General features: G+C 40.1%; 1 protein-coding gene across 7 annotated transcripts in view; it reads left to right on the top strand.

Moving 5' to 3' along the window:
- The window catches only part of LOC108257310 (NACHT, LRR and PYD domains-containing protein 12), a 95,228-nt gene that overhangs the window by 43,930 nt on the left and 32,522 nt on the right, over nt 1–18,776 (top strand). For 5 of the 7 annotated variants that reach the window (XM_053675272.1, XM_053675273.1, XM_053675274.1 and 2 more), the window contains one exon: nt 4,695–4,868. In XM_053675272.1, coding sequence (XP_053531247.1) covers nt 4,695–4,868 — 174 coding nt within the window. Of the gene's footprint in view, nt 1–2,911; nt 3,086–4,694; nt 4,869–12,215; nt 12,390–12,769; nt 12,944–13,751; nt 16,532–16,832; nt 16,940–18,776 lie in introns of those variants that run through there. The other 2 variants (XM_053675276.1, XM_053675275.1) reach the window with 2 other exon arrangements.

The raw sequence follows: 18,776 nt of genomic DNA, 5'->3' as shown, positions 1-18,776 counted from the left end.
CTACCACTAAACCATGCCCACACCTGCCACAGTACCCTCTACACCGATTCCCTAACAGGAGAGAAACTAAGGCACTATCATCTGTACTGTTTTTTGTGGACCACAGTGAACTTGAATGGCTATATTGGCAGATACCAAGAATTGATATGTTGGCATCCTTCATGCGGTGGAGCCACTGCAGGGTGTGTGTGGTCCAAACAGAGGATGAATGGGCACCCCAAAAAGTATTATCATGGAGTCAGGACCGCCCACTATCTGCACAGTGGTGTACATGGACTGAGAGCACTGAGAGCATTCAGATGTACAGCACCGGGTGATCATCTGCCTCCACCACCTTGGACTGAACAGCCCCCACCCCTCTGTCCAATGCATCAGTCTGCAACACAAAAGGAAGACAAATTTTAGGCTAGCGAAGCAGACAGCTCCAACAGAGAGCTGATTTTACACTCAAAAGGCCACGACCACTGGACAAATCTAGTGCCGCTTTTAGCTGAGATCATTCAGTGGGATGGTGAGGTCCAAATAGCTAGATACAAACCTGCAGTGATATCCCTCCAGCCCCAGGAACTGTCTTACCTTCTTTTTTGTCATTAGTCTCAGGATAGCAACAATCGCACCTGTATTATTTATTTGAGGACACACCTACTCATGGCCCAAATGAAAGCCGACCTTACCTCCATCAATCCAATCATACATGTTGCTGGGTTCTCTGAGGGGCTGGCCAGTCTTTAGGTCCAAAGACTTTAGGTCCAACCTCACATGCTGCATATGTGGCTGAAATTCATTACTGTAGATCATTATACCATCCAAATATGCAGTGGCATATGCCCTGTGGGGCTGTAACACCTGAGCTTTCAATCTTTAAACACGGCCGGTGCCCTGAGAAGCTTGAATGGAAGAGGGACAAATTGATGTAAACTGAATGGGTTGGAGAAATCCATTTTACTTTAGAGACAATGGAATCTGCTGATAGCCCTTGGTCAGATCCAGGGTTGAATAAAGACAAGCCACTCCTAGCCAAGCCAGGAGCTCGTCAATACAAGGCAGTGGATGGCAGTAAATTTTGAAAGTGTGTTCACCTTGCAGAAATCCATACAAAATGGACAATTTGGGACTCCTGTAATTCTCCCACCTCCAACATTTTGCCTAATTTCACTATTTTTTAGTGTTTGGGTGATACACTTGGCTATGTACAACCAGGCTGGGAGGAGTCTCTATGAAGGGTTGTATGAGGTTTTTGCATCCAGGGGGTAAACACATCCAAAGATTCTAATTGCAACTTGCCACCCTGCGCCCTCTGGGATGGAGATGGTCTCCAAATAGGATCAAAGTGGAATGAGCTGTTGTTGGACACTCCAGTCTCAACTCATCTTGATATGGTATATATGGTGTATCTGCCATGCATTCCCTGTCTGTGCTCAAAACCTCATAGTCAACTTTTCCCACTCGCTTTGTGAGTCAATTTGAGCTATAGGTGGGGAGCAATATAAGGACTTATATAGAGTCACTCTTGCCTGTCCTCAGCTTGAAGCAAATTCATCGGTGTTGTTATCTCCCCGTTTTCATTAATAATGTCCAACACAGCATGGGCTCCTGCCTGTATAATCTTTCAAACGGGGAAAACCATGTGGAGGCCTTGGCATCTCCCAGACTGCAAATAATAATGCTCCCCATCACTTATCCCAATTTTGGCTATCCTTGTGCATGTTTCATTATAATGCTCCACTGACCCATCAGTTTGTGGTACTTTAATTCTCAATCATTTGTACAGTCCAAGTAGTGTACTGTATATGACAACTATAAAAAATAAAAATAATAGGGACACCGCAACAATGAACAAACTCTCTGGGCAGGTAATATCGCCAGCATCTCACAGTCATAGACTCCATCAGCAACAAACTGTAGCTTCAGTATTGCCATCAGTCAATACTGGTTTGCATAGCAGCCCGAGGTCGTTTACCTCTTCCTGCAGTCCATCATTTATTCCTCCTGAGTTTTGTTCTCCAATGTTCAGCAGAAGTTGGTGATGATAGACGTGTTCACCAGTGCTTTTGTTACATCTTTAAAACGTTCCCAAATTGGCGTAGACTAAACATTGTTACGCCACGGCCAGCAGATGGTACTGCGGCACAGCTTCTGACTGGTCACGTGACTCGTTTCGTAACAGAATACTGCGCCCAAAATGCGGAAGCAGCAGACGCCCAGCGTTCCAGAGCCGCCGGAGGCGGCGCCCAGAATTGCAGTGCCGTCGGGGGCGTTCCACTTCCAGCGCCGCCGGGGGCGGTGCTCCGACTTTCAACCCTCGGTGGGGGTGCTGCTCCGTCCCTCTGCTGCCCGACGGAGGCTGCCTTGCTTTCCGTGGCAGCGAGAGACAGCTTGCACAGGGGCCCGGGACCCCCGTTGGAGGGGGGTTCTTGGTGCTCCGGGAGGAGCACCCTTTGGAGGGGGGTTCTGTTACGCCACGGCCAGCAGATGGCACTGCGGCATGGCTTCCCTGACCACCGGTGTCCATCCACCACGATGTTCGAGGGTTACCGCCCCTCGAGTCACCTAAGACCTTGAGACCACAGCCCTTATAACAAGCACTTATTTTGTTTTAACATAAGAAAAAACTACAAGTTTAACAGGGTTTTGTTTTGTTTGTTTGATTTCATTAAAACAAAAAAGAGGACTGAATGAATGATATATTTTTTTAATTTTTGCTCTAATATACAGTAATTAACTAAGTAATTAAGTACTTCTTACTTTTTAAAAATGGTAATTAAGTAAGATGCTGTATTTGAGAGTGTAAAGAGTGTGTCATTTGACTTTCAGGGTAATGGTGACTTCCTAACATGCAGGAATATGTGAAGAAAAGAATTTCATTGCACTGTAATGTATATGTGACAAAGGCTTCTTCTGCTCTCTGCAGGTTGTGTGATTGTGATATCTCAGATGAAGGCTGTGCTGCTCTGACTTCAGCTCTGAGATCAAACCCCTCACACCTGAGAGAACTGGATCTGTCTGAGAATAATCTCAGAGACTCAGGAGTGAAGCATCTCTCTGCTGTACTGGAGAATCCTCACTGTAAACTGGAGACACTGAGGTAAGATCATCTCTCTGAGACTCACATGACCTGCTCCTCAGTAAGACACATTCTCTAATAGTGAGACTGAAGCAGAGGTTTTAGGTTCAGCATAAAATCAGATCTATTTTTAGGTTGTAAATGCTGTAAATGTTGCTTCACTGAACAAGCACAGATTGACAGATTTCACTCATAACATACAGGCTTTACAAACTTTGATAACAAAGAAGGTGAGTGGAAACAACAGATTGAATGCAGAAAAACAAATAACTTTAAATGAATGTGGCAACAAGAGCAGAATAAAAACGCAAAACCTAAAACACTGATAGTTTCAGTCGAAAATATGTAATGGGTGTTATAATAGAGCATATACAAAGCTATGGAAGTATTTTGTGGACAATATTCAAAGGCACTTGTAAACTGTATTTGCAAGTGTTACATAATGGAGTTGAGGAAATGCAGATAAGAGCTTTATTATGTGAGAGACAGGTAGATAAATCCAAATCGTGAAACATAGACGTGGTCATAAACAGGCAATAGGTCAGGCGATCAGCAAACGGGCATAAATGAGGCAAAACAAGAATCGAAAACGAGGGCAAAACTAGGACAGAAAACACGATGATCAACGGCTCGGTATACGGATAACACACGTAATACTTCGCAAACTGTTAGAACAGTCTCTTATATACTGTGATTGTGAAATTGGATGCAGGTGTGTGTGATTAGAATTCTGGAGGAGGTGAACATGTGTGTGTGGGAAGTGTAGTCCTCTTCAGCCATGTTTGTAGTTGGTGGTGCATCCTGTGAAATTTAGTTGCTGGTTTGCTGTGATATGACAAAAATTGCATTTCCTATTTGTGGATGCATAAATTATGCCATAATTCAAATGAAAATACAAATCGTGTATTACCATTTCCATTTTCATTTACATGAACATACAGTGTCTGCCAAAATTCAAATGGAAACACAAAGTCCATTTGCAATTGCATTTCCAGTGTGTTATATGTTATGATGTTATACAGAATGAACCTACAGGACCGTGCAGTTGTTGAGATGTGGTCTGTAAAGGTCAAGCGGTCATCAAGAGTCACCCCAAGGTTCCTGGCCGTCCTGGTTGGCTTGAGTGTGGTTGAGCCGAGCTGTACAGTGAGGTTGTGGTTGATTGAAGGGCAGGCTGGGATGACGAGAAGCTCAGTTTTTGCCAAGTTGAGCTTAAGGTGGTGTTCCCTCATCCAGTCCGAGATGTCAGACAGGCAAGAAGAGATTTGTGCAGAGACAGATGGATTGTCAGGCTGGAAGGACAAATAGAGCTGGGTGTCATCAGCATAGCAATGATATGAGAAGCCATGAGACTCAATCACATGCCCCAGAGATATCAGGCATTTTGGAAAACTTCCAGTGTCTTAAAATAATTCTTGACAATACCTTTGTTCACAACCCCAAACTCACTCTTAATTAAACTATTCACATTCTGCTTTTTTAGTTATTGCTCTAATATTATTCATGAGTAAGATTCTGTATTTCATAGTGATTAAAGACTGCAGTGACTCTTTGATGAAAAAGTTCCTGCTGAACTGATCTGTGTGCCCTGAACTGAGAGAGTGAAGAGTGTGTCATTGTCTCTCTGCAGGTTGTGTTATTGTGATATCTCAGATGAAGGCTGTGCTGCTCTGACTTCAGCTCTGAGATCAAACCCCTCACACCTGAGAGAACTGGATCTGTCTAAGAATAAACTCAGAGACTCAGGAGTGAAGCGTCTCTCTGCTGTATTGGAGAATCCTCACTGTAAACTGGAGACACTGAGGTAAGATCTTCTCTTAAGTCACATTCAAATAGTTCAAAATGTAGAGTTTTGAAATGTCAATATTTAAAAAGAAACAAAACTGCCACGTTCTCATGCACAGACACAAGCTCATACACAAACGCTGCCAAATCAGGTTGCTCCACTCTGTACCACCGACTCTTTCAGCTCTGCAAAAACTCTCCTCTACTGCAAAAGTTAAACAGTATAACAGGAACATTGTTAATCACATACAGGTGTATGCTCATTCATGAAATTACCCACCTGTTCTCTGAGATGCTGCTCTCCATTCACATATTTAAATTTATTAAAGGGGAAATGCATATGTATATATAAACCATGGAACCGGTGACAAAAAAATTATCAGAATAAACAATAAAGGGCACAATACGTTTCAGTGCAAGAGTCACTGGGTGTGAGCAAATGCAAGACGGAAAAGATGAGCCCTGTTTCCTGTGGTGTGGAGGCAAGAGATGCGTGTCATAGGATCTAACTGTGTGTTTAGGTGTGTATCTGAGAAGGAGGTTAGATATGATTTCAGGGCCAAGAACATGCAGAAACCTAAAGAACAGAAGAAGTATCTTGTATTGTACATTAAAGGAACAGGGATGTGTAACTTTTGGAGTGTAATTTTTGGAGTATGGGTGTGATGTGTTGAAATGGTCTTGTGTGGGCAATAACCCTAGCAACTGAATTTTGCACATACAGTAATTTATTAAGCACTGGGAGTCTGTAAAGTACAGCATTGCAGTAGTCAAGTCTAGAAATGATAAAAGCATGAATGAATATCTCAGCTGAAAAGAGGGAAAGAGAGGGATGAAACCTAGCAATGTTCTTAAATTTAAAGATAGCTGTAGTAATACTGAAAATAAAAAAAAAGTGTGGATGAGTGTCTCTGCTGAAGAGAGGGAAAGAGAGGGTGGTGAATCCTGGCAATGTTCCTAAGGTGAAAGATGAAAGTTGTATTAATGTAATGTATTTAATGTATGACTGTTACAAGAGTGTGGAGTTCAATGTTAAACCAAGGCTTCAAAAATGATCTGAGGTGGATGTAATAAAACCTGGGATAGGTAATGAGTAGTGCTTCATTTTCTTTAATGTGGATTGGGATGTAATTAGTATGATTTCAGATTTGTTACTGTTAATCCTCAGAAAATTAGAATTCATCCAAGTCTTTAAGTCTGTCAGATGATCCACTCGTGCTGGAGGAAGCAGTGGTGTGAGGGGTTGGTGTGTATGTAAGACTGAGTATTATCAGCATATCGCTGTATGCTGCCTGATGATATTTCAAAGAGGGAGCATATATTTGATGAATAACTGCAGGCCAAGAACTGATTCTTGAGGAATACCATGGGAGAGGCAAGACAAGCGAGACGTCAATAAAAACATATTGTTGTCTGTCAGAGAGATTATTTAAACCAGGAGAGGACAGTAAGCCCAACCATTTTTTCAAATCTGTGCAGAAGCATGTTATGACACACAGTATCTGTATCAAAAGCAACCCCCATTCTCGTGCAACCAGCAGGTCATTTGTGACCTTGATGAGGGCAGTTTCAGTACTGTGGTTTGGGCTAAACCCAGACTATAATACCTCTGTATCAAAGTGAATATTAAAATCTACTGACAGAACAATGCAGGGTATGTAGAACTAAGTGAGGTAAGGAGCTCAGACAGCTCATTAATAAAACCAGTTGATCTTTTTGCTCCGTGGTAAACTAAAATAAGTAACAAGAGTTCAGGCCCAGTGACATTCAAAGCAAGATACTCAAAAGATTTTACATGGATAATTGGTATTCAGATTTTACCTTATAACAAGAGTGTAACAACACAGCAAACCCACCACCATGACTAGTATTGTGTGGTTTATACAGATACCAATATTGTGGGGTGTGGCTTGTTTTAATGCAGTAAAGTTGTTAGGATTTTGACAAGTTTCAGTCAGATATATAAAATCAATATTCTGGTCCAAGATTATGACAGAGATAAACAGCAGGTAATTAGTCAGTAAATGTATGTTTAAAAAGGCAAACTTGGCATTTTCAGAGTGAGATGGGTATAGGATATACTGTATTGATGCAACCAAACAGGTTCTGCTTTTGGCAATTGTGTATGCAAATGACAATGATCCAATCTGCAAATATAAGGAACGTTTCCAGATTCCAATGTGAGGGTGCTGTGTTTGTAGCAAGAGCCACAATGGCCATAATGGCACAGGAACATACGGCAATCCAAAAGTTGTTGTCTTGAACTTGCTTGAACCACTTATCTAAGACAAAACAATGACACTGCAACACGGCAAGGAAGTGGAAAAAGCCAGCACAGGCTCAGGGTAGGCTGTTAAGTAGTAAGCATAGCATATAGGGTGAAAAAAAAAAGCTTGGACCAGTGCTTTGGACCAGTTACCAAGTTCTGAAAACCCTTAAATCCTTTTGTTACTCTGTGGTTTAGGGCTGCAGGGTCTGGGTAAATCAAAGTGTAATCTTAATTTGAAAAATTAAAAGCATCCACATAGTATATCAGAGTAAGATCCAAACTGAATAATGGCACTGTGTAAGTTAAAAAAATAAATTCTAACAATAATAATATAAAATAATGATACAACCAACTAGATAACTAAATAACCAAAAAACAGATGAGCAGCAGCTGAAGTGTTTGCACACCAGTGTTTGCTGAACTGGAAGAGAGTAGCTAGCAAGCATGCCAAGATAGTTTGCTCATTCCCCCACAATCCTACTGTAGACTTCAACTACCCCATGCCCACAGTACCCTGACTGCTGATTCCAGGAGAGAAAGTCAGACACTATCATCTGTGCTGCTGGCCGGTGGACCAAAGTGAAATTGAATGGGTATATTGGCAGATAACAAGAAGTGATCCATGTTACCCATTATCTCCACAGTGCTGTACATGGACTGAGAGCACTGAGAGCTTTCAGTTGATGTACAGCACCAGATAATCCTCTGCCTCTACCACCTGGGACAGAACAGCCCCCACCCCTCTGTCCAATGTGTCAGTCTACAACACAAAAGAAAGAGAAGCAGACAGCCCAAACAGAGAGTTGATTTAACAATCACAAAAGCCTCGACCACTTGACCAGATCTGGTGCCCCTGTTAAGTGAGATCAGTCTGTGGGATGGTGAGCTCTGAATAGCTAGGCACAAACCAGCAATAATATCCTTGCCAGCCCCATGATGTGTCTTACCTCCTTTTTGGTCTTATGTCTCAGGAAGGTGACAATCACATCAGTATTATTAATTTGAGAACACGCCTACTCATAGCGTAAGTGGAAGCCTACATACCTTAACTCCATCAATCCAATCTCACACTTCGCTGGGTTCTCTGTGAGGCTGGGCTCTCTCCAAAACTTTAGGTCCAACTTCACATGCTGCATATGCAGCTGCAAATCATTATTATAGATTTTTATATGCAGAGGCATTTGCGCTGTGGGGCTGTAACATCTGAGCCATCAGTCTCTGCAGTTGTGGCTGAACGGTAAAGGCTCTGAATTACTGATCAGAAAGTCAGGGGTTCAAGCTGCCAGCATCGCCAAGCTGCCACTGTTGGGCCCTTGAGCCCCAAGAGGCCCTTAACCCTCTGCTCCAGAGGCGCTGTATGATGGCTGACCCTGTGCTGTGACCCCAACTTCTTGATAAGCTGGTATATGCGAAGAAAAGAATTTCACTGTGCTGTAATGTATATGTGACAAATAAAGGCTTCTTCTTCTTCTTCTTTGAAATGTGGCCAGTGCCCTGAGGATTAGGGTTAGGGCTTGAATGGAAGAGTGACAACTTGGTGTAAAATGAATGGGTTGGAGAAATCCATTTTACGTTAGAGACAAGGGAATCTGCTAATAGCCGTTGGTCAGATCCAAGTTGACTAAATACAAGCCATACCTAGTTGATCTGGGAGATCATCAATGCAAGGCATTGGGTAGGCGGAAAATTTTGAAACTGTTTACCTTGCAGAAGTCCATACAAAATGGACAATTTGGAACTCCTGTAATTCTCCCACCTCCAGCATTTGCCTAATTGTTCCTGAACCACTTTTTTGTGTTCAGGTTAACAATATGCTTGGCTGTGTACAATCAGGCTGGGAGGAGTCTCTATGAGGTGTTCTATAAGGTTTTTGCATCCGGGGGTAAACACGACCAAAAATTTGAACTGCAACTTGCCAACCTGTGCCCTCTAGGATGGAGATGGTGTCCAACTAGGATCGAAGGATTCCAACTGGAATCAGTTGTTTTTGGACACTCCTGTCTCAACTCATCTTGAGATGGTATATATGGTTGTAACACACTCCCTGATCATGAAAGAAATGAGGAAAAAGGAGGCAATCGAGCAATTCATCAATGTGAGGCATTGAGTACGCATCAAATTTAGACACTGCATTGACTTCTCTGGAATCCACACAAACCCTGACTGAACCGTCTGCATTGGGAACAAAAACTACTGGACTAGACCAGTCCCTGGGGACTCCTCAATTACCCCCATATCTAGCATGGCCTTGAGCTCATCCCGAACTACATGTTTGTATGTTTTTTGTGCTCGGCCAAATGGTAGGTGTGTCTGCGTACTACCACCCCTGGGGATGTCTCTGTGTGGTGTTCTATGAGATTAGTGTGACTGGGTAGAGGCTAGAACACATCGGAAAACTCCACTTGACAAAGTCTCTGATTTGTGACTCTGAGAGGTTGTTTCCAGGTGGGACTGGGCTAGATTGAGCCACTGTTTTTAGATTTACCTCTGGCCCTAGCTCCTCCCTGACCAGAACAACCATCACCAAAGCAATGGGGGCCACTTCTGTCCATCATTTAAGGATATTTAGGTGTTATATCTGCCATGCCCCACCTCTATCCATTTGCCTTATATCACAGTTGACATTCCCTACTCACCAACATGACCTCAAAGGGCCACTGGGCCAGACACAAATTATCCTCTGTTATATGACTCAAGGTCTGGAGTTTTTCTCTCAAATCAAAAACATATTATATTTCACTTTTGCTGTTAGAGGGTCCCTCCTCCAAATTTTCCTGAATGAAGTCCAAGACACCATGAGGCTTGCACCCGTACAGTAATTTAAACAGGAAAAACCCCATGGAGGCTTGCCGAAACTCTCATACCGAAAATAATAGGGGCTCGAGCAACTTATCCCAATTCTGAGCATCCTCATGAACAAACTTACAAATTCTATTTTTAAGAATTTGATTAACCTGTTCGACCAGTCCATCCCTACTTGGATGATAAACACGGGTGTGAACTGATTTAATCCCCAATAAATCATAAATCTCACGTAGTGTCTGTGACATGAAAGACATGTACTGATCAGTTTTTCAGTATCCTGACTCATGAGATAACACGGAAGAGTGCTTCCACAACACTGCATGCTGACATGTTGCGGAGAGGCACTGCTTCTGGGTATCATCTGACAAGGTCCATGCCAATTCTTTCGAAGGGGACCTCGATTAACAGAAGGGGGGCAGTGGTGGAAATGTTTTTTTCCATGCCATCAGATTATGGTGAGCTACCTGGAGTAACATTTCCTGTTGGCTCTTTGGGACCAACAATTTGGTGTTTGTGTCCTGTATCACTCGGTATACGCTATCCTTAATTATTGCAAAATAGGGATGGGATAGTGCAACAGTGGGCTGGATTCACTGACCATCGATTACTCTCACTCGGTTGAAGGCGTGCCTTGGGGTCTCTTAATGCGACTGTTCCAAGGGGAAATCCCAGAGGGGAATCCTGGCCAAGAATGGAGGAGCCCTCCCCTGCCAACACCTTTCCAAAGCCTCATTTTGATTCAGCCTTTGATGATTGAAGGGCTGCAGGCTGCCTGAATTAAAAAAGACCTGATGTACTGTATAACACCTTGAGAACTAACTGCCACTTGGTATGTTGGCTCTGGATTGAGGGAGAGCTTGGAAGTGTCCCAGTTCTCTGCAATCCCAATAGACCTGCTGGTACCTTGTTCCAGCTCTCTGGGACTCCCTGTGAAGAAAGGTATACTGAAAATTTACAAGCTGTTCCTCTCTGTGGTATTGAGCTAAGACTATGTGCTCAAATATCACATCATGAACGGAAAATACATGAATTGTTTTATGTTTTCCCTTTTAATAATGTACTATGAGCTAAAATAAAAGCTCACATGAAAGCTTAAAATAAGCTTAGCCTGAGATTCTCATTTGTTGCACTGGTCCAGAGCCTGAGAGAACAGATCAGAGAACAAATGTAGCATGATACGGACACCCAGATTATACAATATCTACCTTGGATGCAGGAGCAACAGCATTAGAAATTCCTTTTAGATTTGTGAATGAGGAATCTACAGACTGATCCAGAATGACACCCCAGGGTGATGCCAAGATGGTCAAGGGTACCACCTTGGCATGGGAATGGCAGAGTGGGGTCTGTGTATTTAAGTCCTTCTGACAGGAGAAGTCCAACTGGCACCCCATAGTCTCCTAACCAAGAGCCAGAGGGATTATGGAGCAGTGAGGAAAGCTGTGCTTGAGTGGGTTGAGCCGACACTGAAGGAAAGTCACTGGTAGAGCTGGTCTATGCTATTGAAGGAAGGGCATTGGATCTTCACCTATACCCGGGATTATTTGTTACTAAACCATGTGCATTTGGAGAAGGTTGTTGAGAAGGTGGCATTGGAACAGTTCATCTCCCAAATGTTTGTGGGAACATCTGAGTGGTCTAATACCACTAACCAGACTCAGAGTATCACATGTTAATATACATGGACTCAGGTACATGCCAGACCCTCCTGCCTATGTACAAAACACTCTTCCTAACAATATTTATAGAAGGTTGTGCACACCTATATAACCAGGTTATTTTAAGGTTTTTTTTTTTTTGTTTTCTTTTTTTCCTAAAGTGTTTCTATTTGTTCATATTTTTTTACATTTGAGTTTTGTTCGTTGCTGTAGCACATTAAAGATGGAAAAATGATGACTTGATTTATCTTGGGTTGTGATTTAACACAACAAAAATCTACAATTTTAACAGGTATGTGTGTGTGTGTGTGTGTGTGTGTGTGTGTGTGTGTGTGTGTGTGTGTGTTGTGGGGGGGGGGGGGGGGGGGGGGATTTGATTGAAAAAAAAATAGTGGTCTAAATGGTCTAAAGTCACACACAGAGAAACCCTGAACTTGACCAGTTTAAAGCAATTACTAAAGATTGATTGAATGAATGATACTTTTTAAAGGTATTACTCTAATAAAATTAAGTAAGATTCTGTATTTCAGAGTGAATAAAGATTGCAGTGACACATTGATGAAAAAGTTCCTGCTGAACTGATCTGTGTGTGCTGAACTGAGAGAGTGAAGAGTGGGTCATTGTCTCTCTTCAGGTTGCGTGGTTGTGATATCTCAGATGAAGGCTGTGCTACTCTGACTTCAGCTCTGAGATCAAACCCCTCACACCTGAGAGAACTGGATCTGTCTGGGAATAATGTAGGAGACTCAGGAGTGAAGCATCTCTCTGCAGTACTGATGAATCCTCACTGTAAACTGAAGATACTGAGGTAAGATCATCTCTCTGAGAGTCACATGACCTGCTCCTCAGTAAGACACATTCTCTAATAGTGAGACTGAAGCAAAGGTTTTAGGTTCAGCATCAAATATCCTGAGGAAGAAAATCATTTCATTTCACTGCGTTATGTGATTCGTAATTATCTACTCACGATATTAGTTGTGTTTTCTACGTCTATTTGATGTTCCTGATCTTTGCTTGTCTTGGAACTGGAACTGAAAGAGCGTTTATGATGACTGATATAAATGCTGAGGCTCTGCTTCACTTTCACATATGTGACTGGCAGTGATTCTTTGATGAAAAAGTTCCTGCTGAACTGATCTGTGTGTCCTGAACTGAGAGAGTGAAGAGTGTGTCATTGTCTCTCTGCAGGTTGTGCAGTTGTGATATCTCAGATGAAGGCTGTGCTGCTCTGACTTCAGCTCTGAGATCAAACCCCTCACACCTGAGAGAACTGGATCTGTCCTGCAATAATGTAGGAGACTCGGGAAAGAAGCTGCTCTTCACTCAGAAAGATGATAAACGTTACCATCTCCAGGACTTGAGGTTCGTTATAAACCGTTCAGATAAATGTGAAAAACAGAAACATTTAGACATACAGTACTGTGCAAAAGTCTTAGGCACACTATTGTTTTAGTACAAACTTGGTTATAGATTTTTATTTTACGACTTCTACATTATCGAGTCAGTACAAAAACATTTTAGATTTCCAGTGCAAAATTAAATGTAAAAAGAAAAATGTTTGTATGTCAGTACAGAAAGCAGCGTATTGAGTAAGAGACACTTTTTAGACAAAAATATAATGATGGCTGCTGGATTTTGCTGCAAAAATAAGAAGTGTGTTCAACAGTCAAAGTCTCCAGAAGAACCGTGGCTGGTTCTGCAAGACACTCTATAACATTTACAGCCCATTTCCTCATAAAACTGCACTCATTGTACCCAAGAATACTTGTTTTGTTTTTTTTTTTAAAGCAAAGGGTCGTCACAACAAATATTGACTTAGTTTCATTTATTACTGTTTACTATTCTTTATAGTATTTAATTTAGAAACATTTATATTCATTATTTATGAAGGCATCTTTGCTCTTCAGCATTTCTTTGCATGTGCCTGGGGTTAGACGTTTGCACAGTACTGTATTTGCATTGTTCAGTATGTTTTTAGAAGAAAAGTCTAGAAGTAATCTGCTCCTATTCCCATAGAGAGCTATTGACTGTAAACAGGTTCAGATTCATTTCTGAGTCATTGGGTATTTTTACTATTCGACTGAAATTTGTATTCAACATTACACTGATGTTTAACGTTCATGCTCAACCTGTCGGCTTAAATATAAACCTTACTTTCTTTTATTTTTAGTGTGTAAAGAATTTCATCAGATGCAGACTCCAGTGAAGACATTTTTTATGAAATTCACTCCATTCACCGAGGCGTTTCCTGGATATGATTTTTTAAACATTAGAGATGCAGAGACGTGGATCTGTGTTTAACAGAGATCGTGTTTAACTGAATCACTGATATCAGGACTAAACACTTACTGAGAATGAATTTATTATTATTATTATTATTATTATTATTATTATTATTATCATCATTATTATCATTATTATTATTATTAATGAACACTTAGACAGTGACACTCTACAGGATCCAGACCTCATAGCAGGACTCAAGTTCTTGTTAAGGTTCCAGATGAGTTCTCCTAATATTCAGAATCATTTTGCATTTTACTGGTAAGTTTTAGTCAATAGAAGTGGGACGTATACTGTATGTATAAGACTATACATAAAGGAATATAATATTTTATTGAAAGAAAAAATCCTAACCTAAGAGTCATATATATCATAAAGAAGTATTCATTAATATTAATATATCATGTAGATTATTAAAAAGTTACTACAAAGAGAGTGTAATTACCTGTGAATAAATCCACTACACAATAATAGGATCATATCGCTGGATGTGACGCAAACATGAAACATGGAGGAAAAACTGACACCAAGCTAGAGTGTGTATGTCTAAACTGAGCTTTTTTATAAAGTGATTTTCATCAAGAGGAAAAGGAAATCCAAAATACTGTTAGTTTTATACAGAACAGTAAAAGTATTGTATAACGCAGTCTGCAGACAACAGAGATGAATTTTACAACAGCACATCACTACATCACCAAGTACTGTTACACACACACACACACAACCAGACAACAATTGTGTATCTGAGTTTTCTGAAACAAGAAAGGGAAAATTAACAAAACAATTAACACAATATCACAAAACATTATATAACATTTACAAACCCCGCCTACGAAATTTGTTCGTAAGGCTGTATTTTAATGTAATCGTGTGTATTCAACAATTTGTGGAAAAGACATAAGATCAGCCAACTGTGGCGATCACCGTTTATGAATATCATGTTATTACATTTTGTTTGACTTTATTTACATTTAAATTGTCTTGATTTATCTTCACATTTATGATCCAAAAATTTAAAAAAATAAAAAGCCCAGTGGTGTAAATCTCATTCATTCATTTCTAACACTATGACTATAACTACAGGACTAACAAGAGATGTGTGTGTGTGTGTGTGTGTGTGTGTGTGTGTGTGTGTGTGTCTGTGTGTGTGTGTGTGTGTGTCTGTGTGTGTGTGTGTGTGTGTCTGTGTGTGTCGGGACTAACAAGAGAAGTGTGTGTGTGTGTGTGTGTGTGTGTGTGTGTAACAGTCCTTGTCAAGCATGCTTCAATGCGGGTCAAGAGGTGTCATTTCCATTAAATGCCCTTTGACCCTCACTAAGGCCATCTCCTGGTCCAAGGTCACAGTCTACCTTCACCAGAGTTTACTGAATGTTGCTTTACGCTAACCCATGTAGTGAGTTTCAGTCATCCTCTCTCTCAACAGAATACAATATTACGTCTTAGTCTTATCCTTTAAATATATACAATATCAGTACAGTGAGTAGTGACCCTCAATAGAGAGAATGATCAGAATGTGAGTGATTCTTATCCTCAATAAAGAACAGTATCGCACTTTGACGTTCGTACTCAGCGATGAAAAAGCTAATGGAGAAGTCCACTAGTTCATAAAGTGATCAGATGTAGATCCACAGTTCCATAAGCTTCCATAATATAATCCTGTTCTGCAGTGGGGAGAGTGGGACCAAACAGAGGAGAAGAAAGAAGAGAGTAACTGAAAGAACAGTAACTGAGTTGGAGGTGGAGGAGTAGAAGAAAAGATTTCTGCTGAGGTGATAAACACACAGAAAAAAACCTTTAGTTAAATAAATATAGATATGAGGGAAAAGATCCTGTATAATTGTATCGTATAATTCTTTTCTTTATAAATGGACCGATGTTAGTTCCTGTATGTTATTCTATCCTGATGTTTTAGTTTCTGTTTAGGTTACAGAAATGTGTTTATACAATCTTATTTATATTTATTTCATGCCCATTTATAGTTTTATTTTTCCCTGCTTGCAAACAATAAAAGTTAAAAAGAAACATGTAAAGAATTCCTTGCATTTCTACACGTGTGTGTGGAATTTTTATGTAATACTTTCAAGGGGTACAGATCAGAAGGTCTTGAGTTCAAACCCCAGAACTACCAAGTGAAAGAGCCCTGACCTCATCACGATAAACTTTTTTTTTTTTGATCATAGAATTTTTATTGAAAATTGACATTTTATATAACACCCCACCCAACAACCCCAACAAACTACCACAGCCAAAACCAAAAGAAAGGGGGAAACAAAAAACAATAAACAAACAACCAGAGAAAAAACAAACAAACACAACAACAACAACAAAGGGGGGGGGGGGGGGGGTAAGATGATCAGGAATTACAGTCTACCTCTCCTCAATCCACCACCAGGGTGCGTACATCATTGAAGTAGGTAATAAATTGTGCCCATTTTCCCAAAAATGATCCACCCCTGCCTCTGATGTTATACTTGATCACGATAAACATTATTAATGTTATTTCATTTAGAGAAGAATGTACATGATCGTATAAACAGTGGTGTCTGTGGTCCTGTACTGGAGATCGAGTTTCTGAACAATGATGAGATCTATACTGGATAACTGAGCAGAAGATTTTGAGGGATCTGGTTTTACCAGGTGATCCATGTACTAGCAAATGTTCCTATCATGATTATTGTACTCACACACTGAGATTTGTGTGCAGTGTTTTGTAACGTGAATAAACTTGAACTGTAGATTAGTGTGTTTAATGTGTGTTTATTGCAGTAGAACTGATTCTGGGAGATTAATTACAGATGAGAATATTTACCAGCCTGCAGGTCCACTGTGCACCTGTTAAAAGACAGATAATAATTTAGCATCTATTAATCATCAGTGTAATTTGTGTTTGTATTTAGTAACGTGTAACACGGAAATGAATGCAGAGGTTAAAACACTGCTTGTGTCAGTAAAGTTCATGTGAGACTGACTAAACCTGTTCTACTTCTATCAAAGTGAAAGAATTTCTCCAGTTTGGACAAACAGGCGGATCTAGAAACAGTGAAATAACAACGTAACAAGGATTGTTGACTAAAGGTAAAAGATTTCTCTATTTTAATTTCAGGTATGGAAATGTATGATATATTTTAGACACCATGTGTAAAAACAACAGTAGGAAAACTGCACCGTGTGAACTGAGTGTCTTTAGTATTCTGTGGTAAAGTGTGTTTTATTCTGGATATTCACTGATTATTCCCGTTTCTCTCTCTGATTTCCACAAACTAGATCTACAAAATACATCAGACATAACAGAACCTTTATCACTGAGAGAAAACTGACGACTGGCACACATTTTAAAGTGTTTTACTGTAGTGCGACATTTCAGTGGACTTTTCTGGAATGTGTTTAATCTGGGTTGCCAGAGTCGCGTTTTTACGACAAATGTTAATCATTTTGTGTGAAAAAGCAGGTCCATTGTTTTTGGGGCTTGGAGTGTTTTGGGGGTACTATAGTATAAATAGACCGTAAGTTCAGTCAATCTGTTTATGATGTACAGTATCATTTCTGTTTTGAAAAGATTGGAAAAGGGAAAAGAGATCATGGAGTGAAGAAATCATGAATACATGGGCAGAACGGAGAACTAGTTTCCCTGAAATTGAGAAAAATGTAAACAAATATCTGTATTTTTCAAATCCTGCGCTTTTGGGGTGGTTTCAGGTATGTTTGTGTGGTTTTTGAGATGTCCTAGTTGGGCTGCACATTTTGCTAAAACCTGGCAATCCTGGTCTAAAATAAAACGTCCCTCAGTGTTTGATTTAATGTTTGATTTAAACACACTACTGTGTAGTTTTCCAAATCAATTGCATTAGCTTGTATTCGGTGGAAACATTTCAGCAACAATCTTGTTTTTAGGTGTGACATAATATAAAGATTTGGCAACCTCTGCATGCAGATAAAATCAGAACCACAAAAATGTAGAGGTTTGAATACAAGCATAACTATGGTTTAATTCACAGGTTCCTCCCCCTGGTCCTGGAGAACCCCCTGTCCTGCACATTTTAGTGTTTCTACTTCAACTAATCAGCTAATTAACAGAATTGTGTGTTAGAGCAGGAAAACACTAAAATGTGCAGGACAGGGGGTTCTCCAGGACCAGGGGTGGGAACCTGTGAGTTTAGTCATTAATAATTAATGCTACTACTAATTGCTATTTTTAAGTAATCAAGCACCAAAATGTTTATATTGGACGTTTCCAGTCCTTCTTAGACACCACTCAAATCCCAACATGTCATCAGTAGATGGCGACATTCACTGATTAGTATAACAGGTCATATAGGGCTATGTGTCCTTAAATAGTATTTGAGTAAAAATGAGATGTAGTGATCAAATTCTTAGAAAGATTTCAGATATGAATTAAAACAGGAATTAAAGACTATTCTTCTTCCTGATCCCTGTAAAACTGTCTCTATGGTTTTATACAGTCTGTTAACTCTGACAGTATCATGGCACCAATTATAACACCTCAAGAGAAACATAAATCGATAACATAACACATTAGTAGAGATGCACTGATACTAAATTTCTCAGCCGATACGATAACCGATACTGATATTTCTGCTTTTTATGACTTCTTATAAATTCTTATAATCAATTCCACAATTCTTAAAGAAATGCAAATAAAACTTTATTCTCTCCATTTCAACAAGTTTTTTCACAGTAACTGGTCTCATAAACAGAACATACATTACTCACATTAACATTAACACATTAACTAATTTCTGAAGATTAAAGTAAAATTTCTTAACTTATTGAATGTTATTAATTCATATTAACATAATTAATTGACTAAATTTTAAAATACCTCCTGTTAGTCTCACATTCACTCACCACAAACAAAAGCATTTCTACTTCATCACTGACATCAAACTGGTCA

Source organism: Ictalurus punctatus, chromosome 24 (genome assembly GCF_001660625.3).
Source record: "Ictalurus punctatus breed USDA103 chromosome 24, Coco_2.0, whole genome shotgun sequence".
Taxonomy (NCBI): Eukaryota; Metazoa; Chordata; class Actinopteri; order Siluriformes; family Ictaluridae; genus Ictalurus; species Ictalurus punctatus.
This window is presented reverse-complemented; position numbering and strand designations above follow the sequence as displayed.